At 54.6% G+C, this 26908-nt stretch overlaps 1 protein-coding gene across 5 annotated transcripts in view; it reads left to right on the top strand.

The window, feature by feature from the left end:
- The window catches only part of KLHL29 (kelch like family member 29), a 311889-nt gene that overhangs the window by 223073 nt on the left and 61908 nt on the right, over positions 1-26908 (top strand). For all 5 annotated transcript variants that reach the window (XM_082358424.1, XM_082358423.1, XM_082358422.1 and 2 more), the window contains 2 exons: positions 20685-20826; positions 23707-24219. In XM_082358424.1, the coding sequence (XP_082214550.1) occupies positions 20685-20826; positions 23707-24219 (655 nt within the window). The remainder of the gene's footprint in view (positions 1-20684; positions 20827-23706; positions 24220-26908) is intronic.

Here is a 26908-nt window from a genome sequence, read left to right as displayed (position 1 = left end):
ATGTCCCCCACTCCCAGCCGGCCTGGCCTCCCAGGTGTGGGTATGGTCCTGCTAAACTCTGAGAAATAAAAGCTAACATGATCCGCATGCTGTTGACACCCTTCTACTGTGATTGAGACCCAGGTCCATGGAAGAGTCCCTCCCACGTCCTCAGAACTGCTTTGGTAGGAAAACAGAAAACCCTCCAGCACCCTCAGGCAGCTGTCCTCTCTCTAACTGCATCTCCCCAGGTGGCCCTTGGCCACAGAGAGGTCCTGACTCTTTTCTACCTGTACAGCCTCTGTTTTTGCCCAGGTGACAGGGCCCTGGGGCTGGTGGGAGGGGCAGGGAGAGGCCACAGGGCTCAGACCCTGGTCTGGAAACTGAGAGGAGCTGAGAGTCCTGCCTGAGAGACTGGATATCACCTGGCATTCACACCCAATGGTCAGTTGTGGTCTGGGGGTTCGTTTATGGGGTCCATATGGGGTGGGGGCCCCAGTTGGTACGGATTCTACTGCCCACCCAGGCAATGAAAATACTGCCAGGCTTTATAGCTCAACAGTTAAGCACACAGGTTTTCTAATCAGACCCAGCTTCACGTCTCAACTCTACTTTGTTAGCTGTATAACTTTGAGCAAGTTAAGTAACCTCTCTGAGGCTCACCTGTGAACCTGGTTATGAGGAGTAGATTAGATTATGAAGTAAAGAATTTGGTTCTGTACTTAATAAAGTTAGTGCTCAGTGAAATTTTGTTATCATTTTCCTATTTAGATCATCAGCCCTTCTCACTAGTTATATTAATACCCACAAGATTTGGAGTCTCAGCAAATAACATCATCCCGTCCATGAAAATGGTGCAAAAAGTAAGTCTGAGTGATCCACTGAAACGTTTTAACTGGGAAAAATCCAAGAGCAGCCCTATGAAGTAACTATTTCATTTGTACCCTCATTCATTCATTCAACAAACACTTATTATGCCAGCTATGTCCCAGCCCAGGCCCTCAAGGAACTCACGGCCTGGAGGAGGAAGCAGGCAATCCTCTGTGATGAATCCCAAGGTCAACAGTCCTGAGCCCCATCACAGCTCATTGGAGGAAGAGACAGTCTGGCACACAGAGTGGTCAGGGAAGGCTTCCTGGAGGAGGTAATGCCTGTGCTGAAGTTTAAGTTCCACTTAGGCGAGCAAAGAGGTGGTGGCAGAGAAATCCAGGGAGGACTGTAAATGCAAAGCCAGAGAGACAAGAAAGAGAAAGACTGGGGACCGAGAGAGAGGATGCAAGAGTGTGTGAGGAGCGTGGTGAGGCATGAGGCTGGAGACCAGACTGGGGCCTGGTCCTGGAAGGACTCGTCAGCTGCATGGCCGGCTCAAACTCTGACCTGAGGACAGTGGAAGGCCCCTGAGGATTTTGAAGCAGGAGTGGCATGGCCAGGTTTGCATTTTTTGAAAGCTTAGGGGGGCCTGCTGGGCTGCCTGCCTTGGAAAGTCACAGCCTGGGATGCAGCAGTGATTCTTCCCTGTAAGAACATCACAGGGGCCCCTCCCACCAGGAGGACCCTTCAGGCCAGGGCGTGGCCAGGCCTTCCCTGGAGATGCAGTGTATGCTCTGTACAAATGGCAGATCTCCCTCGCACAGTGCCCACTACTCCTTGTGGTGCCTTTACGCAATTTCGATAAACGTGCTTTACTAGTCAGAGTTCTCTAGAGAAACCAATAGGCTGTGTGTATATATAATGAATATTTATGTTAAGGAACTGGCTCATGAGATTATAGAGGCTGAAAGTCCAAAATCTGCAGGGAGGGCCATCAGGCTGGAGACCCAGGGAAAAGTCGATGCTGCAGTTCAAGTCCAAAGGCTGTCTGCTGGCAGAATTCCCTTTTGTTCAGGGAGGGCAGTCTTTTGTTCCTTCAGCTGATTGGAAGAGGCCCACCTACATTAGAGAGGGACAATCTGCTTACTCAAAGTCTGCTGATTTAAATGACTTTTTTTGGGGGGGGTGTTAGTTTAGTTTTCTGCTTTATTAATAAAAGTTTAAATGGTACATACTGTTAGTCATTTCACTCTTATTCTTTTAGTCGTCTATTCAAGCACGAACTTGGAATTTCATAGCCATAAGGTCAGGACATAGACTTACCAAATGAAACCCTGGGCCAACTGTGTTAAGAATTTACTTGCTACCTTGTGAACTATACCATGTTAATTACTTCCTTGACACTCTATGAAAAAATGATAAATGTTAATCTCATCTAAAAACACCCTCACAGGAACATCCAGAATAATGTATGACCACATATCTGGGCACCATGGCCCAACCAAGTTGACACATAAAATTAACCATCCCAGACACCCTTCCAGGCGGACGTGACCCTTTGCCCCAGGCACATGGCTTAGTGAGCAGAGAAGGGCACTGCACAACCACATACATGCGGTAGCTCGGCCGCAACCCATGTGCTCGCAGGTCTCTGCTCTGACCTCTTGCCTGCTACCCCACTGTCCCTGGACCAGACCTGAGGCTGTTCAGACACACCTGCAGCAGCTGCAGCTCCTTGGCCTCTCTATTGCAGGAGGCCAGTTCCAACCAGAGCCCCTGGTCCTTGGCCCCTAGACTCAGTGACTGCCCCTCTGCTCACCCCCTGCTAGAAGGGAAAGGAAAATGTGAATGGCATGCTTTAAAATAATGGGTCTGTGATTGTCCTCACCACAGGTGAGGCTCTGAGTCTAATATGTCACACCTAGGGACATCGCCAGGGCTGAGCTGAGAGCTGGGGCTCACTCCTCCTGCAGTGTAAGTGCCTGATCCCGGCCTGGGCCAGTGGGATAGTTTGAGGGCAGTGGGTGCACTAAGAGGGGTCTGGGGCCTCAACGTGACTGGGGCATGGGAGAAATGGATCTGGGAAATGGGTCCACTCCTGCAGGCCTTGGCTGTGGCTCTTCTTGAAATCCAAGCATCCCAGTGACAGGAACCCTAACACTGATTTTAGAAAACTTGGTCCCAGTGGTCAGAAACAGGCCATGGTCCGCGATGACGAAGAGATTATGATCTACAAATATGAACTAACTGCCGGGACGCAGAATGAAGAGGGGAAGCTGCCTCCCCTTTGGCGAAAAATCAATGCCTGGTGTCAGGACTCCCTATTGACAGCTTGATTAGGAAGGACTCGAAACTCACTCTGCCCTGGAATCATACCAGGAAGAGACAGATGGAGGCATTTCTGGGGCCTTGGTGAAGCCAGCAACTGCATTAAATGCAGACCATCCCCACCCCCCCTCTCAAACATCATGGAGAAGCTTCCCTAATAAGCCTTCATTCACCCCTCAAATCTTTACTGAGGACCTACTATGTGCTGGACCCTATCCTGGCGATAAGGCAGAGTCTTGACTTCCAAGAATTCATGGTCTATTGGGGAACAGATGAGCAAATAAGAATTACAATCCAGGAGCACATGGGGGCTCCATGCCCGCAAGGGGGAGGGTTGGAGAGGGTGTTAGAAGACCCCAGGTGATGCATGTGGCCTGGCTGGGGAAGGAGGCTGTTCAGGGGAGGCTTCTCCAAAGAGAGGATGCCCAAGCTGAGTCTTCAAGGGTGAGATGGAGTGAGCCTTGATGAAGGGGAGCCCACCGGACACACAGAGGGGAGGGTTTAAGCCAAGGCATGGAGATAGGAAGCAGCAAAGTGCCAGGGTAGGAGTGACGAGAGATGGCACCTAGGACACCAGGAAGGCTTTGGGAACTACATCGGGGAGTTTGGACTTACCCCTTAGACTTCAAGACTTAAGGGTTTTAGAGGGAGGGGTGATGTGGTCATATTTACATTTTAGAAAAACACCCGCAACACAAGGATCAGGGTAGGGCAGACCCCACAGTGACAGGAAGGCCAGGTGGAAGGCGGAAGTGGGGGGCAGGGGGACAGGGCTGCTACAGAAATATTGAGGAGAGCTTCGGCAAAGCTGCTGGCGGGTGGAGAGCGTAGCGACAGGGACCGGGCTGTGAAAGCTGAGTCCCTGTTCCCGCCTCGACCACAGTGCGTGGGGGAACCAGCTCTGGGACCGAGCACACAGCAGAGACAGCAGGTCTGGGCTGGGGAAGCAGAGATGGGAATCCAAGGGGACGCGCTGGGTTGGAGGTACAGGTGGAACACACAGTGGAGGTGTGCAGGAGGCATTTGAATATGTGGGGTCTGGAATTTAAAGGTGGCAAAGATTTGGCAACCAGGCGATAATGAGAAGAATGTTAAAGAACCCCAAGAAACACCAACAGTTAAAGAGAGAAGGCCAAGCCCACAGAGATGGACCTAGAGGCCAATGTACGCCGTGCATGAGAACTACGCCATGGGCAAGCCGGTCCTGATCATGGCACCCGCGTTCAGGGAGCTACTGAGCCCCAGGCGCCCCCTCAGCCCACCTGAGTGAGGCGGCCCAGGGGAGAGAATGGAAGAGGCCTCCAGGCTAAGACGCTGCTGCTTCCCAACTGCCCATTTTTCCAGTGAGACCCAGAGGGGAGAAGGGTCTAATCCAGGTTACCCAGACCCCAGGCCCCCCGACTCCCAGGCTGCTGCCCTCCGGGGGAAGCTTGGGAAAGGCCATGCGCGTCTGGAGCATCTGGGAGGAGAGGAGCATGCTGGGCCCCGGTGCTGATGGGAACGACTCCTCCAGGCTGGGAAATGGGCAGCCTGGAAAGAATGTGAAAATGCTGAACCCCCAGGACAACAAGGGGAGCATTCATACATTTTAAAACAGAAGGCACCGCCAAAAAAATGTGCAGCAAAAGTTGGCCCCGTGCATCTGGGGAGTGCTCACCAGACAAGCTGCCTGATGCACATTTATGAGTAACAGGCCCTGGGAGGGGACGGGAAAGGGGTAAAGTCCTACCCTCCTCCCCTTCGCCCTGAAACTTCCGCAGCCTCCTTCTGCCTAACACTCAACATGAGCCCAGAATGATGTCACTCTGTGATGGTTAAATGCAGCTCTTGGTACCCAGGGCCCTGGCACAGGGGCGGCCACCGTACATCCCCAAGGGCTAGAGGCTCAGCAGAGTCCAGCAGGCTGGGGAAGGTGGGAGCACGTGTCAGCACAAAGGGGGAGATACGGGGCATCAGTGCGTGCCAGCTGCTCTCTCTTTGTACCCGTGTGTGTGAACTGTGGGCGGTTCACGTGTGTCTTAGCTCGGCTGCCGTCACGAAATACCATAACCTGGGTGGCTTATAAACAACAGACATGTATTTCTCGCAGTTCTGGAGGCTGGAAGGCTGAGATCAGGATGCCAACACCATCAGGCTCTGGTGAGGACCCTCTTCAGGGGTCCGACTGCCCCATGTGGCCTCACACAGCGGAGAGCAGGGGGAGGAAGCAGGTTCTCTCATCGTCTTCTAAGGGCACCGGTCCCTCTCATGAGGCCTCCACCTTCATGACCTAATCTCCTCCCAAAGGCCCACCTCCTAATGCTATCACGTGAGGGTTAGGATCTGAACTCTGGGGGGGACACACACATTCAGTCCACAGCCGCGTGTGAGGAGTGCAATTACTGCTGCGCTAGGGAGTGTTTATGCCGCGTGCAAGCTTGTGTGTGCAAATGAGGCCAAAACAGCGGCCCCTTGCAGTGAGCACCTCACAGTGCCAGGAGTCAACCGGGCACTTCCGCTGTACATCCTTACACAGACCCCTCCTCAGGCCCGGGAAGGTGGGGACTATATCATTCTCCTTGTGCAGGTGGAGAAACTGAGGCTCAGAAACGTTCCATCCTTGCCTGGGGGACTTCGGAAATGAAAGAACAGGGACCCAAACTCCCCACTCTGGACAACCTTATGTTCTGACCCCAAAGGCATCGTGTTCCCTGTGCCCAGAATAGCACATCACCCCCTGCTTTCACCCCCAACACGCCCCTCCTCCTCTGGCTCAGGACTCAGCCCCCTCCTCCAGGCAGCTTTCCTGGACACACACGGCTGGGGTAGGTGCCCCCCTCTGTCACAGCACTTGATCTCTCCAGGTTAGACCCATTTCCTTGACTGTCTCTCCTCCAGTCTGATCTGCTGGAGGGCAGAGTCCTCGTCCTACTCGAACCATAAAGGATGGACAAATGGTGGTCCCAGGAGAGGGAGGATGGCGAACTCCAGCTCGGGACCCTGGACCTAGCCGTCTGCTCCCAGACCCTTGGAAACCCCACTCCAATGTGGGCTGATCCTCTCAGCCCTAACTGCAGTGCTGGCTTCCCCTGCCTGGAAAGCCCGCATCTTTCAGGACCCAGCTTCAGGCCCGCCTCCTCATCCCTCTACTCGGCAGGCCTTTCCGACGCTATCTGAGTGCCAGACAAGAAGCCGGCTGTCCGCATGGGTGATACCAATAAGATGGCATCCACCGCCCTTGTGCGCGAAGCAGGGGTCTAAGTCCTTTGCACTTGCTAATTCATAATCCTATGGTGTAGGTTTAGACTTACCTCAGTTTTAGGGGTGAGGAAAGGAGGGCATGGAGAGGTCCGTTAGCTTGCCCCCAGCTCACCGCACTTGTAAGTGGCAGGACTTGCATTTGAACCAGGCCGCCCAGGTCTAACTACCCCCAACCGTGAGAAACCCCAGGCTGCCCTGAGGAGCTCACAATCTGGTAGGTAAGACAGAGTTCTGCTGTCCCAGCGGGCCCAGTGTACAGGGGAGAAAGCCAGCCCACACAGATCTCAGGCCTCAGACAGGGCGTCAGAGGTAGTGAGGTTGCCTGGAATGTGCTGGAACGTCTCTCCCTCCCTCCCTGGAGAACTGGCCATTGCCAGGTTCCGGTGGGCCTGCCCTGTGGTGCCTGGAGGCCTTTGCGGCCCCTCCAGTGCTGGCCTGTGCCCTGCAGTGGGGACGGGCCCTGGAGCCCTGTGCCCAGGTTTACCCAGCTGTGGCCTGGGAATGATGCACTGTCTGGGATCAATCTGTTTGCCTGCCCCTCGTAGAGGGAACGGGCTGTTTTCTCCCTCCTGTAATTGTTACCATCTGTTTCCCTTCCTCGTGTTTGTTGATGTTTTCTTGTTTTAAAACTGAAATGAGTCAGATTGGAAACGGATTTAGGAAAAAGTGTCTGGGAGGGAAGCTCAAAGTGGCCATGGGGGACTCTGTGCTTCAGAGCCGGTGGAGAAAAAAGATTCCGTGGGGCAGGCCGGGGGTGTCTGCCAGCATCACCTGCCCTGTGGGGGGCTGGAGTCTCCCGGCTGCCCAAGCAGGCTGGGGCTTGGGGCGGGGAGGGGATCTGTGGGGGAATGTGGAAGGCGTGTGTGTAGGTAGGCAAGTGCGTGTGTGTGCACACTTGTGCACCCACGTGAATGTCCAGCTGCCGTTCTATCAGGGATTTTAAGTCAGTGCCTGTGCCTCTCCCTTCCTGTTCTCATCCGCCAGTCACCCTAGACTCTTGGTTCCTCACTGCTGTTATTTAAGCCAAAGAAAAGTGCCCTGGGACCCTGCCGCCTGCCTATCTGGGTCTACAAGCCCAGCACAGCTCTGAGACCTTGACCTGCAAGTCAGACCAGCTGCCACCAGAGCTTGTAATACCCTGGCTTTGGTCTTATGGCCAAATGGTTAGGCTTCGGTAGATGTGGCATGTGACTCACAATCCAGCCTGCTTTCCTCTCCTGTGTCTTTTCTTGATAATCCATAGCCTGGGGGGATTCTCTGGCTCCAGCAACCCAGAGAAAATGGATGTGCAAGACAGATGCCTTGAGCACGGCATCCTTCTTGCATTCTTGGGTTCCCCCAATAGCAATAATAGCTGCCATTGCTGAGCCCCCTGCTTTGCCCCAGGTTCTGTGATAAGCCCTGGAAATGGGGGATTTCTACTCCTCACTGAAGTCAGTCTCTGGAAGGAGGATTACCAGGCCAGTTGTCTAGATGAAGAGGTAGGGGCTCTGACATGTAAATTGACTTGTGCAAGGTCACAAGGCAAGTTCTATTCGAGGTGGTGCCAGCCTCGAACCCAGACCTCCCACCTGCGGGGCCAGAGCTCTGATCATTATGGAGATGGGAGGCACTTCAGGAAACCCTGTGCTGTCAGCTGGACGATTCCATGGGTGGCCACCCAGGCTGGCTGGGTTTCCACCAGAAGTTTTCGGATCCTGCTTCTGCCCTTGTACCTTTGATTCCGAGCTCCTTCTTCCTGGGAAGCCACCTGGCATGGGCTCAGCCTCACTGCACGAGGCAGGGCGTGCATCTCCACTTACTGTGATGTTTAGAGGCGAGCAAAGGAATCTTCTCATGTCTGCATATTTAAGCGCTTTTATTAAGTGGAACAAGCTATTTCTGAACACGAGAGTGGCCAACAGCCTTAGAGGAAATTAAAATGAACCATGACAATGGAAAATTGCATAGGGGCACGGCGGATTCTCCGGAGATAAATACAACAAGGCTTTCAACAGCATTCGGGAAAGACTAGAGATCAGGGAGATTATGTTGTGAGAGAAAAAAGCAAACCACCGGAAAATTAGAGCTCAGGCTGGTGGGAGGACCAAGCAAACGCTGGTCAGGCCTGTGGGTGGCCCTCCATTAAACACCCCTGGAGTCTGGTGGACAGAGTGAGGCAGAGAAGCAACAGGCAGATAGAGCTCAACTCAACTCGGCAAGCGTTTTCTCAGCATCCATGGCGTGCATGCTATGTGGGTGCAAGGGACTGAACTGTGTTCTCCCCAAATTCATAAGGTTGAGTTCCTAACCCCCACTGAGGTGGTCTTTAAAGATGGGGCCTTTGGGAGATTATTTGGTTTAGATGAAATCATGAGGATGGGGGCCCCCATAATGAGACTATTGTCCTTATAAGAACAGGAAGAGACTAGAAATTTCTCTCTGCCGTGTGAGGACAGAGCAAGAAGGTGGCCTACTACAGCCCAGGAACAGAGCCCTCAGCAGAACCTTGTCATGCTGGCACCCTGATCTCAGACTTCCAGCCTCCAGAACTGTGAGAATTTCTCTTGTTATGTCACCCAATCTATGGTATTTTGTTACGGCGACCCAAGCTAATACAGTGAAGAATGGAGGTGGACACACTCTTCTGGGACTCAGAGAACCCTTGGGACTTGAGTGTTGTAAACTGGCACATCTCAAAGTTTGACAGATATTAGCTGTTATAATTATGATTTCTCCTATAGCCTGTGCACTCCCCTGAGCCAGAGACTATCTATCATTGTCTCAACCACACGCTAGCTTCTCAGTAAGTGTGGGTGAATGAATGAGTGACTGAATGATGCATCTGAGGCAATGGGCCCCAGCACCAAATGGATGGAGTTGTGGTATCCAGGCAGCCCTGCAAGGAGGTGAAAGGAAGGGAGCATTGGCCCAGGTAGCCTGCTGAGGAAGGGGTGCCAGTGGATGGGGTTTGTCTGGGACCCTCTCCGTGACCCAGGATCCACAGCAAGCAGCCACAGGCAGAAAGCCTCTCAGGCCGTCTCCATGATGGGTCCAACCCGGTGGCCCCAGGGGTTGGTACAGTGCCTGCCGCATCCTCTTGCAGGGCAGGGCCAGAGCGTTACCCTGCTCTTGTCACTACTCCTCCTCCCATGTCACCCCTCTGGAGAAGCCTATCTGTCTGTCTACCCCAAGAGGGGCTGCTTCCCTGTCTCTCCCGCCCTTCCACCACCTCTTAAGGATTTCACCACTTTCCCTTTCGCACCTGGACCTCCAATGAGTTTAGATAGAATCTGTCTGCCCCAGCAAGCTTTCTGAAGCATGAAAAGATGGGGTAGAGCTGAATGATGCCATTTCCTTTAAAAAAAAAAAAAAAATCACTTGAACGGCCTCAGTCCTGAACTAACGTAGCTGAGCTGGACCACGGCCAGAGGGCACACCCCTCCCTCAGGACACTGCCTGGCCGCACACTGCTCTCACAGAGAGCCTGGGCAGGAGATAGCAAAGAGAAAGCACCAGGCAGCGGGAAGATGCCAACTGAGTGCCTCTTCAAGCGTTCTGGAAGATTCCACCGCAGAGCTGGTCAACCCACCGGGCTCCCAGCCCTATACTGCCTCGGAATCTAGGCTCCAGTGCTGAGACGCACACTCGGGCACTGACTTGCTTCCATGAGTCTTGAAGTCCTGGCAGGAAAACAGCTCCTTCAGCTGTGCCACCCCGTCTGAGGAGCCGCCTCGCAGCGACATTTGTGCTATGTTGTTTGTTTCTTTGTCCTGCCTGGCCTCGGGGTGGCCCTGCCACAATCCTCTCTCTTATTAGGCTTCTAACATCTTCGCCGAAGATGTCTGTGTCAGGACCGTCTTACCAGGCGTGAGAGTCAAGCTCTCAGTCGATTTCTGCCCAGAGAGTCACAAGGCAGAGGGCTCAGAAGTCAGAACTGTTCCCTCTCGCCGGCGAGCCTTTGTCTGTAACAACAAACAAGGTACTCCATCCAGACCCACGACTCAAAAGGTGGACGGTGGATTTGAATAGGAGTGTCAGGTGTTTGTTGAAGAAAGGACCCCAGGGAAGCCGCAGACATTCGGCTAGTGCTCATTCTTGGGGTTCTTTCTGGCTCCAGTGGGTCCTCCACGCGAGGAAAGCACAGTTTGTCCTAGAATGCTCTCTGGGGAGGGGCTGGGAGGGCCTTGGGGTGCAGAGGGCCCAGGCTGGCCCCTGGCCAAGCCGTTCTTGAGAGCCTGCTGCTTCCCCCGCCCGGGGTGGTTCAGAGCCAACTCCAGGAAGGCCTGGTCCCAAATGAATATCGGGCGCTCAGAGCACAGGCGTCTGAGGGCCCGGCCGGGTCAGCAACAGACCCACGCGTATCCCCGCACCCACTCTCAGCTCAGCTGCCCTGTGCGGAGGACTTTTCCTCGCCAGACTCACTGAGGATTTCAAATCTGAAGATAACAAAGGCTCCTGACGTGGCTCTTGTGTGATGTGTGTCTGTGAGTCTGGAGCCAACCCCCTGGGAGGACGAGCGGGTCACAGGCTCTGAGGCTGGGAGGTCGAGGGGTGGTCCCAGAGTCCTCGCCTGCAGGGCCAGCATCTGGGAAACGTCCACCACAGATCAGAGCAGGGCCGCCCCTGCCTCGCCTACCTTCCCGCCCACTCTGGCGACAAGAATGAAGATGGGTCTCTGTGCTCCGGAGGGAGCTGCGCTGTCACCAGTGTGGAGCTGAGCGGGAACAAGCAGGGCAGCTGGGCCTCTGAGCAGGCCAGGCAGGTTCCAAGGAACACAGCTGTCAGGGGAGCCGTGAGGGCCAATTGAAGGGGGCGATGAAAGGCCTGGCCCAGCGCTGCGAACAGGTGTCCCTCACTCTCCTCCTCGTCCCCATCCATCCGTCTGGGCCACTGGCTCCCTCACATCACAGGCGTCTGCTGAGGGCCAGGCCTGCCCTGCACCTTTCAGCAGAATGAAAGGGAAACTGATATCAGAGGGGAGCTGAAGCACAGGAAAGGCCTCTTTCTTTTCAAAGACTTTCGTTTGTGATGGGCTTTTATTTTCTAGGTGATCTTATTTCAAAGCCCCTTTGAAAATTTTGTGGGGTTTTGTAATGGATGAAAAGTTACTTGGAAATGGGACTAAGAAGTTTTCCGTTAAACGTCGTTAGAGGAAAGTTGAAAGCTTTGAGTTGTAAGGTTCCACCAGATTTATCATTTCTTTTGTCCGTGGGGCCCATCCACTGGGAGGGGGTCTGGGGGAAGGGGCTGGGGGCCTGGACAGGGCACACGAGGGAGCACGGCGCAAAAACCAGCCCCAGCCGCAGTTGCTTTACATTTGCAAGGGAGGCCATCTGAGCTGATCTTTCAGCAAAAATGTTTCCAAGGTATAGACTTTGATGTTGGAACAGGGAATAGCAAACATACTTCCAGAATACTATAGGAAGCTGGGTTCTACCAGAGATGATGGCTACCACACAGATGTTTCATATCAGAAAAATAATTATGAAAGAAGATAGGGCCCAAATGGACCTGAGAGAAGGGGCCAGAGCCAGAGCGACACTGGTGTGAGCCCTGGAACACATCCATGCTGGAGAACCAGCAAGAGAAGAGGCCAGTGAACAACACAGCAACCAGAAAAAGCATTGGTACAGAAACTGAAGGGAAGAGTTTCAAGTAGGAAGGAGGAGGAAGCTGGTGTTAGGAATCAGAGAGAGCAGGGGGAAACGCTACTGGGTTTGGCAATAGGGGATGACTGTCCATTTAAAGGGGATGGTTTCACTGAAGTGCAGGGGTGGGAAGAGTTAAACAGTGAAAACTGAGGGGAAACAGGAGTGGGTACCAGGTGTCCTGAATCCCATGGAGGGGGTGACCACAAAAGGTGGAGGGGGGACAGGGAAGGTAGATGGATGCTGGAATGGCAGGTGAAGGGGTCGAACAAGGATTTTTCAGTGCCCGTGATGGACAGCCAAGGGGAAGGGGCTGATCAGAGGGAGGGAGAGGGGACATGAAGGGTGGGAGTGCATTGCTGGCTTTGGAGAAGGGCGGAGATGTCAGTCTGTGCTGCCCTGGTCTGAGACTGAAGAACTGGCCCCATTGGAGAGGGCCGAGACCTCACTGGCAGGGGTTGGTGGAACATGTCAGTGGTGGGTTAGGGTCTGGGTGTCTGAGGGAGTGGGAGAGATGATGGAAGGACCAGTGGATCTGGCCCCCCAACCCCAGGGTGCTGTCGGGGTCAGAGCAGGAGGCCCACTTGGGCTGGACACGGTGGGAGAAGGAGAGGCCATGGCTGGTACTCCTGTGACACCAGAGGAGGGATTCTAAGTGTAACCCCAAAAGGGTAGTGTGGGTACGGGCCCAAGGCACGGGCTTGATAGGACTACGCCCATTTATGGAGTTGTCAACCACAGCAGGGGGGGCCTGGGAACATTCCAGCCATCACAGAGCATTTCTGAGGGTCTTAGGATAGAACAGGCCTCGCTTAGCGCCCCAAGCCTGGCAGGCTGTAGCTGTCATTGAAGTTCTCTGGGCCTTCTTACTCTCATCTGTAAAATGAAGGTGAGAACACAGATTTCCTCAGGGAAAGAAATCACATCCTGCCCATGCCTGGCATGTAGAGGGTGCTCAATAAACGTGAGCCATTAGGATGGGGGCAAGCAGGGCAGCCCCACCTCATCTGTGCCTGAATCCATTCATGGCTGGGGTCTGTTGTGTCCTCATGGTGATTCAGTAAGAGAAAGAGGGCACAGGAAGTGCTTGGTGGTTTCCACTGAAAGTATTTGCCTGGGATCGCAGGGCCAGGTTAGAGGCTGACCACGGGCCTCTGTAGTGCTGTCTCCCACCCCAGCACATGGTGACCCTCGCCACACTGCCCCCTGGGGTGGAGACCTGCTTTCTCTGCTCCCTTACCCATCCTCCCATCACATCCTCTGCCCCCACCCAGCTCCTGGTAGGAACACTTGCCCTCCAGAGACATCATCATATTCCAGAATATGATTGGAATCTGAATATATATTTAAAATGACAAGTTTGAAATTAAAATTTAAATAAAGAATTACTTTTCTGTAAGTTGCTCCGAAAGCAGTAATTTAGCAGCAAATTGATAGAGAAAGGTAAGCACTGGTCCTTTAAACCATCGTGCAGTTTCCAGAATGTGAGCCAGAAGTGTCTCAATTTAACACATCATTGGTTAGTATTATTAGAAATTTCATCGGGCTCCAGAGCGCATTATGGCGCTGCACCGAAGCGGGTGCCGAGGGCGCGGCCTGGGTTCAGGGGGCCAGAGAGGGCAGCCTGTTTAATGAGGGCAGGAGGGGCTCAGGAGAGCCTCCTCCGGCCCCAAGTGGGGATTTAACTGCGATTATTTTCTTGTTTGTAGTTCAGTAGCAATCATGAAATGAGAACTGAGAGACCCATAAATGTCATTTGCTCTTCCCAGAGGTCACAGACTTACAGCTTTGGTGTCTGTCAACACGTTTTTCTGACCCCTAGAACCTATGCTGGGAACAGGGGTCCATGAAGACGGTGTCACCTGTCTGGCTCCCATGAGCCACATGAGCAGGACCAAAAAGTCTGTCCCGATCGGGACCTGCCCAGCAGGATCAGCTCCTAGGTTCCCCACATTGGGGCACACGGGTCTGAGAACTTGAACGTCAAGACTGTCCTTACCCCCACCAGAGTGAGGTCCATAGCCTGCATCACCTGGTAGTCTTGTTAAGGAACCACATTTTGGGGTCCCCCCTAGACCTACAGAATCAAAAGCTCTAAAGGTGGGGTCCTGAAGCCTGAATCCTTAACACCCTGCCCCCCGGAATCTTCTTATGTGCACTCACACAAGTCAGAGGGCCCCTGCCATAGAGGCGGTCCATGCTCTACCTGTGTGATCTTGGAAGCCATGCTCTCATGGATAACCTGCAAGTCCTAAAAAGCCAGACATCTAGGTATAAACCCTGGAGCTGTAATCTAAAAAACTCAGACACCAAAATCTCTCTCCCTTACCCCCAGCCTGAATTTCCACCATTACAACACCGTTCCTTTACGTAAGAATTGCTTTCCTGGGCTTTCACCTTTGTAGTGTGAGGGCCCCTGGGAGGTTCCCAACACCCCAGTCTGAATAAGTTTACCAAAAGCTGGCCTCTGTCAGTCCCCACAGGTGGACCTGGGCACCGTGAAGCCCCTAAGTGCCTTGCAGGAAGAGGGATGCTGAAAAGGAGGTGAAACATCCACTCTTTTCAGGGAGCAGTCTGCCCAGCTATGCTCAGCCCTGGAGCTGGCAAGCCTCCAGGAGCTGATTCCCAGGGCAACCCAGGGTTTGGTGGTCAGAGATGCCTGGGCATTCATGTCTGCTAGGAGCCCTGTGGGAACCTGCAAGAGGAGCCCTGAGAATGCTTCAGAGTAAGAAGAAAAAGGAGATGAGAGCATTCACCACTGATGCTGGGCCCAGGACACCAGAGCCTGCATCATGCTCGTGCTCCCAAATCCGTGTGCCTCTGCTACCAGCCTCTGCAGAGCGCGGACTCGGAGCTGTGCTGGCTTCCCCACCCTGCCCGACCCCCAGACCGAAACCTCACCCCTGTGTGTCTGAGCGGGCGGGCACGTGCCTGTGCTCCAGCCGCAAGGGAAGCTGGCAGAGCACGTGTTCTGGCTTCCACCTCAAGATGGGGCAAGATGGGGGTGTTCAAAAGGTGCCAGGCAGTCAGGAAAAAAATTGCCGAAGGTCCACTGCAGGGCTCAGGCCACATCAGCAGTCCCTCGGCAGAAGGAGCTCTCAGAATCCAGAGCCAGGGGTTGTGGGGATATCTCACCAAAGCTTGTCTTTCCCAAATTAGGTGGGAATCACGGGAAGCGGTGAGATAAAAATGAGGCTGCAGGTGAAGCTCAGAGTGTAGTCAGCTCCAGGCTTCCCACTACTGTCCTCCCTGCTGCTTCTCTTTTCATCACAGACCATTTCCCAACCCCCCACCCGGCTGGGGTGTGCCTTGGTGTCCAGTGGTACTTATGGCCCAGAGTGAGCATGGGAGTATTGTCTGATCGATTAAAGCGAGGTGAGGGCTGGGGGGGGGACTCTGGGCTCCCTTGGGAGAAGGGGCTCACTGCTGTGAGGGATAGGGGCAGCTGTACTCAGGAATGCTCAGCAGATGGCAGTCCCTGCTAACACTGTCACACCACATGAGTGACAAGAGTGTCACGACTTGCAGGTTCCAATCTGTGGAGGCAGGTTCATGGGCAGGAGAAGGACTTGGACGCTGGCACTGTCATTCCCCTGAGAGGAGGCCCACGTGAGCCCCGGAAGTGGACCCTGGAGCCTGGCTCTGTCCACTGCAAATGCACCAGCTGCTGTGGGGTCCTTTGGTGGCGACCTTGGCCAGAATCATCCCCTGTTGAACCCTGCCCAGCTTTTGTGGTCCAACGTCAGCTCTCCCTAACTTCCAGGCTCCATTGATGCACTCTCTTCTGACGTCCTTGGGTGAACAGTGGAAGAAGCTGAGTTCTGGTTTTTTCCAGCAGCCCCGTCGAGGCAGGAGTCAACCTCAGCATCCCACATCCCCGACTATGCTCAGGCACTGGGCGAGGGGTCAGCAGATTGGGGTATTAGGCCTCCAGGCAGCCTCCAGCAGCGCTCAGGGCAATGGTGTTGGGGGTCCCAGCACACGAGGCCTCCACGGTCTGGAAACGTCATCTCCCCAGTGAGAGGAACTCATTGTGTCAGGCTTCCCAGGTGCACTAGGTGATTCCACATCTCTGTTCTGTTACTCCCATCATTCCCTCTCCTGAAGTGTAGGCCATGCATTCATGCACTCGTGAACCAACAGTGATGAACACTCCTACTGTTGGCCAACACTGTAACTCAGAGACCTTGCCTTCCCTGGGCGCCTGCACCAGGCCGGCAGGAGCTGGGCCAGGCACCGTGCGGGTCCCTGCCATCATGGAGCCCACCCACCAGTACAGGTCAGTACCGGCCCTGAAAGGCAGTGTCCCCAGGCTGTGATCCTCATGTGTGCAGGGCAAGGGGTGAGAGCAAGCGAGGCGTGGCAAGGCCCCGGGAAGTCCCATCCCATCATCTTTCAAATTTCCCTGACCACCTGGGATGCTGCTGGCCTATATGGCACCCTTGTGCAAAGTAGAAAAAAGGGCTCCCTTTGGATGGACAAATTAGCAAAAGCAGCCCTTCCGGGCTGTCACAGCTTCACGGGTGCACAGGCATCTTCGCACCGGGCACCACCTGCGGCCCCACACGCCAACCCCTAAGTGGAGCAGGGTCCCCAGTGCCGCTCTGTAGGCGACGTGTAACTGGCTCTCCCCACGCTGATAGAGCACAGCCTAGGGGCCTCGGGGGGCTTGTCGCAGGTGGAGCTTCCCAGCCCCCCGACCAGCAGGCGCTTCAGCCCATGGCGCCCCTCACAGAGAGCGTCATCCATGAAGGATCGGGGTCCTTGGTGTTCTTCAGCCATTGAAAGAAGCAGGATGCTGTCAGCCACCATACAAATGTGACCTTTGAAAATTTACAAGAGCTTGGGGTTTAAAAGCTGCTGCGTTAATGATGCATCCCATTAGCATCTCATTAAAGGGAAGCAGAGAGAAGCCTGCTTGGGCCGATGATGGGCAGATAGGGCCACTCAGAGGCGCCGGGCAGGAGGAGGGCTCTCTTCAGCTGCCTCTCTGTGCCGAGTGCCATCATGTCACTGGAGCAGAAGCAAGGCCAGGGACACTGGGGAAAGGCCAGATGTCTTCGTGGCTTCGGTGATGTCCTCCGTGATGGCAGTGGGAGGGGGAGAGGGGAGCCTCCCTCAGCCCTGCCCTCCTCCCCCCCGGCCCAGGCTGTTCTCCTGGTTGGTGTCTGTACATTCTTGAGTTGGCAGCCCCCCCTGGAACTCGAGGAGGCCTGGCATTTGGGCTAGTGGGGTAGCCTGGAGAGCCTTTGGTGGAATTGTGGACTTCTGGGGACTCTGAACCAAGGCGGAAAGGCTTAGTAGGAGCCAAGTTCAAAGCTGGAGGCGCAAACCCACACACGGTCCCCTAGAAGCCTCCAGAACCTGGGAACCTCGAGTTTACCTTGGGCCTGGAACCCGTTCGCAGGAGGACAGGGCTCTGGTCAGGCCAAGCTGACTCACATCACCAGCTGCAACATTCCTCACCACCTGGGCGTCCAGGCGCCTCGGCGAAGCGCACAACCCGTGTCCGTGTTTTTTCTGGAGGGAGTGAAGGGAGGAATGTTCATTTCTTTTTTTCAATAAAATGAATAAAAAGTCCTGAACCACAAGTTGCTCACAGCTTCAGAAGTTGCTAGTGCCAAATAGAATGAGTGTCCTTATTTATCTTCCCTAAAGAAAAAAAAAAAATAGGCTGCTTTCCTTCTCACAGCAGAACCTCTTTCTTGTACATAAGATCTCGCTTGTCATAGTCATGAACGACACAGGCAGAGAGCAGGCCTGTTGTAGCCACAGCTCAATCACCCCGGAGCCCTGGGCCCGCCCCAGTACCCCCTGGACCCCCTGCACCCCCAGCTTCCTTCTGGAGTGTGACTCATAGGTGGGAGCAGCCCCTCGAGGGCAGGGCTGAGTCTCAGTGACTGCCCGTCCCCAGCCCAGGGGGCCCCGTTTGGGCAGGGCCGGCCACAGAGCAGGGGCCCAGTGTGCTGAAGAGCAAACCCCCTGACCAGCAAAGGCGCAAGTGAGCGAGCTGGCAGGAGTGTTTTAGAATCAAGGGCCTGAGGAAAAGTGTGCAGTTTTTCAAGTTCAGAAACTCCCCCAATTTTAGGGCAAAACCCGGAACACCTGAAGTTTTAGAGTTTGATTACCTGCTCTCAAGCAGGAGACCCCGACCACCCCTTCTGGCGGCAGCGGCTGCTCTAAGGACCAGGCCCAGGGCCTCCAAGTTCACAGAGCCCTTCCCCACCCTGTCAGGTTACCAGGCCTGGGTGCTGATTCAGCCAGGACAAAGGCAACTGCAGGAGGACCCGGAAAACCAAACCTGCCTCTGGCCTGGGAGGCCTCCGGGAATTCCAGGCCGCAGAGAGGGGGCTGCAGCACCCCCTACTGGCAGAAGGGGTAAGGAGGCCGGGGTCTCCCCATTCAAACTTCACCCCAAAACAGGGCCCCGAATGGGACATCACATTGGCTTCTTCCCCCCAGATGCCTCTTATTGTGGGAAAAGCAACATCTGCACCTCTGAGCCCACCAGCTTCCCAAGAGCCTGGGAATACAGAGGGGGCTGCAGACGCGGCACACTGGAAAGCTGTCTATTCAGAGAACACTGTAGAAGCCACGCTTTTGTTTCATAAGTTCCCTAAGACTATTGGTGAGTGTGGCTAAATCCCCAACCTCCTCGCCTACCCTAAGCTCTCATCTGTCCCACAGACAGAAGCAGGGCAGAGTCCTCTGATAAGGAAGCTTGTCCGCAGAATTGTTCTTTCCTCAGGAGATTAACTCTTTTCCTTTGTTTCCTGCACTGTTCACAGAAGCGAAGCATCTGAAATGCAGGCCGGAGATAAAGTACGGCCTAATGCAATTAGCTCAGCGCAGCTTATGGTCCTAATAGGATGCGCTCCCACTTCTCCCAGCAGGCCCTGATACAGGCACTGTTTGTCATCTGCATAAGGCATCAAAGCCCCAGTAAGTCCATACCCCCTCCCGCCTGCCAGTACGCTCCAGCCAGCCTGGCAAGGACAGTCCCGCCGCTCAGAGATGCCCAGAAAGGGGCGCTGTCCCCACCAGCTGGGTCACTGACTTAGCTTCCAATAGGAGGCAAGAGCACTGTGGCCTCACCTGAGACAGGCCTGCAGATGACCCTGGAGGCTCCTTTGCCCTTCTGTGACTGTCCCCAAACCTGGCTGGGCTGCGGCTACACTCCTGCAAGCTGTGGTCACTGCTCCTGGAACCATCTCTCTTGAGACTCTCACCCCCTCACATCCCAGTTATCCCAGTACCAGGCCATCCAATGTGTTTTGGGGATTTTTTTTTTTTGCTTATTATAAATATTATAATATTATAAATAATGGTAATGGCCACAGTAGAAAATTTGGCAAATACAGAGAAGTATAGACAAAAAGAATAAAAGTTTCCCTTAATCCCTTCACCTAAGAATGACATTCCTGCTAATATTTTGGGATTTTTCCTTTCTGCACATATTATTTTACATGATAAGTTTATATGCGTGTCATTTTATGTCCTGCTTTTCTCATTTAACATTATAGCATAAGCATTTTGCCATCTCATTAGGAATTCTTAGTCAACATGATTTTTTTTTTTAAACAAGTCTTAATCTCCAAAGACTTTTTTTTTTAATTTATTTATTTTACTTTTGGCTGCATTGGGTCTTCGTTGCTGCGCGCGGGTTTTTCTCTAGTTGCGGTGAGCGGGGGTTACTCTTCTTTGCGGTGCGCTGGCTTCTCATTGCGGTGGCTTCCCTTGTTGCGGAGCACGGGCTCTAGGCGCACGGGCTTCAGTAGTTGTGGCTCGTGGGCTCTAGAGCGCAGGCTCAGTAGTTGTGGCACACTGGTTTAGTTGCTCCGCGGCATGTGGGATCTTCCCAGACCAAGGCTCAAACCCGTGTCCCCTGCGTTGGCAGCCGGATTCTTAACCACTGCGCCACCAGGGAAGCCCAGTAAACATGATTTTTATTGCCTATATAATATTCCATGGTAAGGTGGTAGCTCAGGGAGACCAGTGCTGTCCTAATGTTTGTTTTCGCCCTGAGGTTTGTTTTCTCATTGAATATCTAAATTAGCAAGTGAGATCCTGGAGCAGAGAGCCTGCCTGCTTCCTGCAGGGAGGAGCCGAAGGTCCCAGTGGAGATGCTCCCTGCCTTCCAGCCCTGGCAGCAGGACCTGCACTGTCCTCCCAGGGGCCCCAGTCCACCCCCTCCCACGCCTCCTCTGTGGAGTGGGAAGTCTGGGGCCTCGGAGGCTGGTGTGGAAGCAGGATGGGGCCCGACGGTAATGCTTTGGAGAGCCGTCCTCTCACATGTCAAAGGGCTGAGCACATGGTGGTCCTGGGCCTGGGCTGAGTATACAGTTGGTGCTCAACACATGCCCGCGCATGTTGTTGCAGCTTACTAATGACCCAAGGACTGGGGGGATGCCATTTCTCATAGCACAGAGCGCTCGTTCCGTTTTGATGGCTCAGGTAGAGTGGGTGGTGGAGGAGGCACCGGGTTAGGTTGGGTGTCCCTGGAGGCGGGAGTCTAGCCGAGGCCACGGCTGCTGCTACTGCACCAAAACGCCCTGCCATTCTCCTGTGGTACTGGGTGCAGGGCCCGGTCTCTGCCTCTGGCCCCGGGGCTCGGGCAGCGGGGGTACTGCGGGGGATGGGCGCCAGGGCAGGACCGTTACCAGGCTGTGCTCACCCTCCTGCTCTGCTTCTCCCCAGGCCCCCGGCATCTCCAAAGCAGACAGTCAGTCCCAGGGACTCACGACCAGCATCCGGTGGGGGCAGACGCCCATCAATCAGTCCACGCCTTGGGACACTGATGAGCCGCCCTCCAAACAGATGAGGGAGAGCGACAATCCAGGTGTGTACTACAGGCAGACAGAGCCACCTACGCCGGGAGCCGGAGGGGAGGGCGAGACGTGTCTGAGACCTCCCGGGTGCCCCAGCTCCTCAGCAGGTCCTGACCCACGGCCTGCAGCAGCCCAGAGCTCAGGCTGCACTGGGGGCAGGGGCACGGGGGCGGGGGAGTGGGGCGTGACTGTGTGTAATTCCCTGGGCAGTAGCTGTGTCTCTACCCCTTTCTCAAGAAAATATTGGGAAGGACAAGGGAGTGAGAGTGACATTATAGGAGTGACTCTGAATCTGCTTCGAGTTATTTTGAATAGTTAGTCATTCCTAAACCTCAGTACTCTGATTCATAAATTTCTAAAATCACCCGTTCCAGTGAGGTCTTGCCTTGCCAACAGTTACGTGAGAACTGAGAAGCTCCCCCACCCCGGGGACTGGGGGCTCACCACCTTCTACAGCACCGGAGGCCTTCTTTACACGGCTCTGACCATAACAAAAACCTTCCCTGCTATCTCCCTTGGATCTCAGACCTCCCCTTGGGATACATAGAACACGTGGGCTTGGCCATCCACACCACAGCCCTACAGATATCTGAAGAGCCCTGCTCATCCCCTCTCCAAGTCTTCTGCAGGACGAACACCCCAAGTCTTCAGCCACACCCTCAAGCCCAGGGCTTCCAATCCCTTTACCTTCTTGGGGATTGTTCATCTTTCCGCATCCTTCAGTGCCCACGAAGGGCACGAAGAACCCACGAGGGGTCTGTAGCACCTCCTTCATTCAGCCCCTCTACCTTGATCATTGCAGCCTCACATCACTTCTGCTCTGCTGGTAGCCATGTCGCATGCTGTCTCAACAGTAAGACCCCAAGACTGTCAAGGCGGCTACTCTGACCCCTGCCCATCTCCTCACAATCTGGCTTAAGCAGCTGGGTGTGGGGACCCAAGGGCAAGACCTTGTCAATATCTTCCTGTATGACTCTCAGCATCTTTTAGATGCCTGCTTTTATTACTGACCTTTACCCAACCTTCCCAATATGATGTCTCCTGCAGACTTGGTCACATGTCTTCCATATTGTCATCCAAATCATTGATAAAAAATGGTGAGCATATCACTAGAGACCTCCCTTTATGTCTCCAGCATCCTTTGGGCCATTGCCCGGCTCACGAATCAATCACCTCTGTGGCCCTACCTCTCTATATGTTCACCACAGAGTTATCTGAGAGCTCGCCAGCTGTACTCTGAAGTTCTCATGCATTTTTCCAGGCTCCCTGGCCAGTCCTGCAGAGGACTGAGCTTCAGATGGCATGCCTTGTCCTTAAGACACCAGGCTAGCTCACACTGATGCCACCTCCTATTCTTCAGGCTTGGGGACAATCCCCCTTAGCAGCCAGTTCTATAATTTTGCTGGCACTGCTTCACTGACATTTGCAGGCTTCTAGTTTTCTCCAGCCTCTCTCATAATCGAAATCAAAACTATTTGTTGCACATTTATTATGTGCCACACTTGTTCTGTGTGTCACCTCACTGCTCACAGCAACACTACGAAGTTGGCATTATTGTCCCACTGCAGATGAGGAAACTACTCGGGGAAGGCTTTGCCCTAAGGTCACTCAGCTAGTGAGGGCAGACCCGGGACTAAAATGCCGTCTGTCTGAAGCCAAGCCTGGCTCTCCACCACCATGCCAAGTGGCTCCCCCTTTGGACAACTCCTCAGAGACAGTACGCACTGGTGGTTAGGGAGTCACCCCACCCTCTTGGCTCCTGCCCTGCCTCGAAATTGTACTTCTGTGAGAGAGGTCCAAGCCCCACCTTCTAGCCTCTGGAGCTGGTGGCCCTGAGTACCCCTTGGTTCCCACTCTCCTTCCTCAGACTATGCCGCCACTCCAGGCATCATGACAACCAAGGTGGCCTTCAGAAGACAGAGTCCTAGACCCAGACTTATTCATCAGAGGTGACCCAGATTGACCTTCCCGATCACAGCATCTTCCAGCTTCACTCACAAGCCCACTTGGGTCACCTCCATGTCAGCTGAGCTCAGGAGGCCCTGCTCTGCCTGACCTGGGCACGGCTGGCTTTGCATCTTAAATTGGGGTCTCAGGAGGTGTGACCGACCCCTTTGTTCAGCCAAAATGGACTTCTCTTGTTTCCCCCAGGGCTGGCCATGCAGAGGTTGCTTAGGACAAACCCTGGCCCCCCAGCAAGGCCGTGGAGAGCAGCTCCTGCCAGCCTCCCCCCACTGCCCCCACCCCTGGCTCTCCCTTCCTGCATCACAGAACCTTTGCAGGGCTCCAGGCTCTGGCCCTCCCCTTTTGCCCAGCAAACACCTACTATCTTCACAATCCAGATTTCTCCACACCTTTCTCAGACAGCGATTCTCCAGAAAGGAAGGAAAAACACCCACATCTATGGAACATGTAACGCATGCCAGACACTCTGCTAATTTGGGGAGTTTTTGTCAAATACATCTTCATCATTCAGTTCTTCCCGGGAGACCTATGAGGTGGGTGTTGCTAGTTCCATTTGACAGATAGGAAGAATGAGTCTCAAAGATGATAAGCGACCTGCCTAGGGCTCTTAGGTAGTAAGTGGCCGAGCCAAGATGTGAATCCAGGTCTCTTGGAAGGTCTCCACTGTCTCCTCTCTACTTTGCTGCTTCTCAGCCTCTCCCTGGCAGGTTATGCTCCCCCTTCTTAGACCCCACAGCCATGTTTATCTACTCCTAAAGCACTTATTTTGTGCCACTGTAACCACGGATTCTTAGTCCGTGAGCTCCCGGACACAGGCCTCTTGTTCACCTCTGTGACGCCGGCACTCGGCCCAGGGCCAGGGACAGTCGGTGTTTGTTGAGTGAAGATGTAACTGGCGGGTGACATTTCTTCCATCTCCCTTGCAGGCACAGGGCCGTGGGTGACCACAGTGGCCGCCGGGAGCCAGTCTGCCCTGATCGCACACTCCTACGGAGTGGCCCAGCCTCCCACCTTCAGCCCGGCTGTGAACGTCCAGGCCCCGGTCATTGGGGTGACCCCTTCACTGCCTCCCCACGTGGGGCCCCAGCTCCCGCTGATGCCAGGCCACTACTCACTCCCACAGCCGCCCTCTCAGCCACTGAGCAGCGTGGTGGTCAACATGCCCGCCCAGGCCCTGTATGCCAGCCCGCAGCCCCTGGCTGTTTCCACGCTGCCCGGCGTCGGGCAGGTGGCCCGCCCAGGACCCACCACTGTGGGCAATGGCCACATGGCGGGGCCCCTGCTGCCTCCACCGCCGCCGGCCCAGCCGTCTGCCACTCTCCCCGGCGGTGCCCCTGCCACCAATGGGCCCCCCACGTCAGACTCGGCCCACGGGCTGCAGATGCTACGGACCATTGGCGTGGGGAAGTATGAGTTCACCGACCCCGGGCACCCCAAAGGTAAGTCCTGCTGCCCACACGCTCCTGCGTGCCCGCATCTGTGCTTCCCTGTACGGTCACTACCGCAGCGCGGACAGCAGTCTGCTTCCTGGCTTCCGTGCTCTCCAGCAGTCTCTCACTGGTTTCATCCAGGCTACAGTGGGGCTCCCTGCCAAAGGCAGCCTGGCCTCAGACCAAGGAGGCAGAGGGGAAGGTGGAGGGCAGGACAAGGAAGGCGGGGAAACGTGAGCGCGCAGGAAGAGGAGGGGAGGGGAGAGCCTGCGAAGTCCAGGGCCTTCCGCCTTCAGCCCGAGCCCTGGGCCCTTCTCCCCTCTGACCCAAGGCCAGGCCACGTGCAGAATGAGCAGGCATCCTCTGCTCCGCTTAGGGCTCCCTCAGAACAGTCCCTTTGGGGGCCTTCTCCATTTCCACTCATGAGGACAGCCAGAACATGAACTGTCTGTGTTCCCCGTCCCCACTCCGGAAAACATCTACTGCCGTGCCGCTGGGTGAGAGCAGCTCAGGGGCATGAGGTGAGGTCCAGGAGCCACTCCCAGACCACCCTGAGCCAGCTGAATGTTGGCTCTGTGAGGTCCCATGGGTGGCTCTATGAGGCCCCAAGAAAGAGCACGTCCGGCCTTGGCCTTCATTTAACCCCCTCTTCCCCGAGCCCAGGGCAGTTTTCATTCAGGGGAGCTCCAAGGCAGATCCTCGAGAACAGAGCCGGTGGGGGGAGGACACCAGGATGTGGTTTTAGGCTGGGCGCCGGCCAGAGGGTCAGTGCAAAGGGCGTCGGCAAACCAGCCTCACTCCTGACGACTGTCTAAGGGATCTGGCCAGCTGGAATGAGGAGGGGAGTGGGAGGTCTGGGGGCCGCAGCTGAGGCTGGTGGGGCTTATCTGCCCCAGGCTTGTCTATCCCCTCCAGGTCCAATCAGCCGGGCCTCTCCTCCCGCTGAATGGAGAGGGCGGCCCGCGAGCCCTGGATCTGGGTGCGGGAAAGAGGACACTTAACAGGTGGTCTGCCCTGCTGGGCACCCAGGCCTCCTTTGAAAGGGGAGCAGATAGTCTAGGAGGTGTGGATCTCGGGCGTGACTTCTCAGCCTCCCTACTTACAACCACTTGAGATGGCAGAGTGGGGGGGGTGGCGACACCTGCAAAGCAGAGTCTTAGCAGAGCAAGGACGCCAACCAGCCACGCTCGTCCAGCCTGCTCTCTATCTTTATCCCTTCGAGCAGCTTCCAGGCCTTGTCAAGCGTCCCAACACCGCCAAAGCCATGTCTAGATCTCTGTTGGGTTTAATTCCCAATCTGATTGCGCCCCTGACTGCCTTTGTTTTGGAAATCAACACTAGTTTTAAATGACAAAATTATAGAAAATTACATCTACATTTTGGTAAACTCTTGCCTTAAGATCTTTTTTTTTTTTTTAAGTTGACTAAATTGATTTTTGTTTGTTTGAATTGTTTTGGTTAAGCTCCCTCTCCCTTTAAACAAAAACTCACTCCCAGTTTATATGCCGCCAACTCTGACACACTGGGCACTAGGTGTCCCGGCTGCTTCCAAGGCTGTGCCAAAGCCTGAGGCACTGGGTGGGCTTCCCTCTCCCCACCCCATCCCACTGCCGCATGCCAGGGGGCCTCTTAGGACTGAGCAAAGGTCTTGCTGACTTGCCAATGTCAGGCATGCACCTAAGAAAAGGAGTTGTTCTGTGTAAAAAGGTAACTGGCCCAGCCGGGGCCGCTCCCTGGTTTAGGGCTTAGCACCGAGCTGGGATCCACCTCCCGGAAGCTGCCAGGCGTCGTCACATCTGGTCGCTGTTAAGCATCTGAGTCCCTAAGATCAAGAAGATATAGGTGGTAGAGGCAGGTCCCTGCTGCGCCCCTGTTGGCGCTGGGCCTGCAGGCCCTTACAGAGCCACGCCTGTAACATCATCAGACGGTGTGAACCATCCTCTATCGTGGGCCTGAGCCCACGCACAGGACGGGAGTAAAGAGGGGGCCCCTAGTGGGGTGTGCTCTTCCAGCCCCTATGGTGTATATTCAGCACCAGGTGAGGGCCAGGGATGGTGTGGGCCTAGAAAGTGTTCACAGCCCCGCCTTCCGGCGACCTAGCTAGATTCCCCCAGCTCCAGCCGGTGACCCGGTGACCCATCCATCATGCTGATTTTCATAGGTTTCTGGTGAGCTGGTTGTTTCCCCAGAAATTACATTGAACTTGCTTCTCTACTTATGGCCCTCATCAGCTGATTTATCCCCTTATATTTACGGTGAAGAAAGACAATGAAGCATGCACACACAAATGCCTCCCAACTCAAGCCTGGGTGGGTTTTTTCCTTTTTTTTTTTTTTTTAGGTAATTTCTCCTTTCATTTCTAATCTTAAAAGCCTTGATTGCCAAAGCTATAATTTGTCTGTCAGATCTAATGTCAAACAACTGCATATTTTTTTTTTTTTTAAAGATTTATTTATTGATTGATTGATTACTATGTTGGGTCTTCGTTTCTGTGCTAGGGCTTCCTGTAGTTGCGGCAAGCGGGGGCTACTCTTCATCGCGATGCGCGGGCCTCTCACTATTGTGGCCTCTTTTGTTGCGGAGCACAGGCTCCAGACGCGCAGGCTCAGTAGTTGTGGCTCACGGGCCTACTTGCTCCGTGGCATGTGGGATCTTCCCAGACCAGGGCGCGAACCCGTGTCCCCTGCATTGGCAGGCA

This window comes from Balaenoptera borealis, assembly GCF_965194805.1.
Source record: "Balaenoptera borealis genome assembly, chromosome: 15".
In the NCBI taxonomy this organism is placed as follows: Eukaryota; Metazoa; Chordata; class Mammalia; order Artiodactyla; family Balaenopteridae; genus Balaenoptera; species Balaenoptera borealis.
The sequence above is the reverse complement of the archived record's forward strand: the minus strand, read 5'-3'. Positions and strand labels throughout refer to the sequence as shown.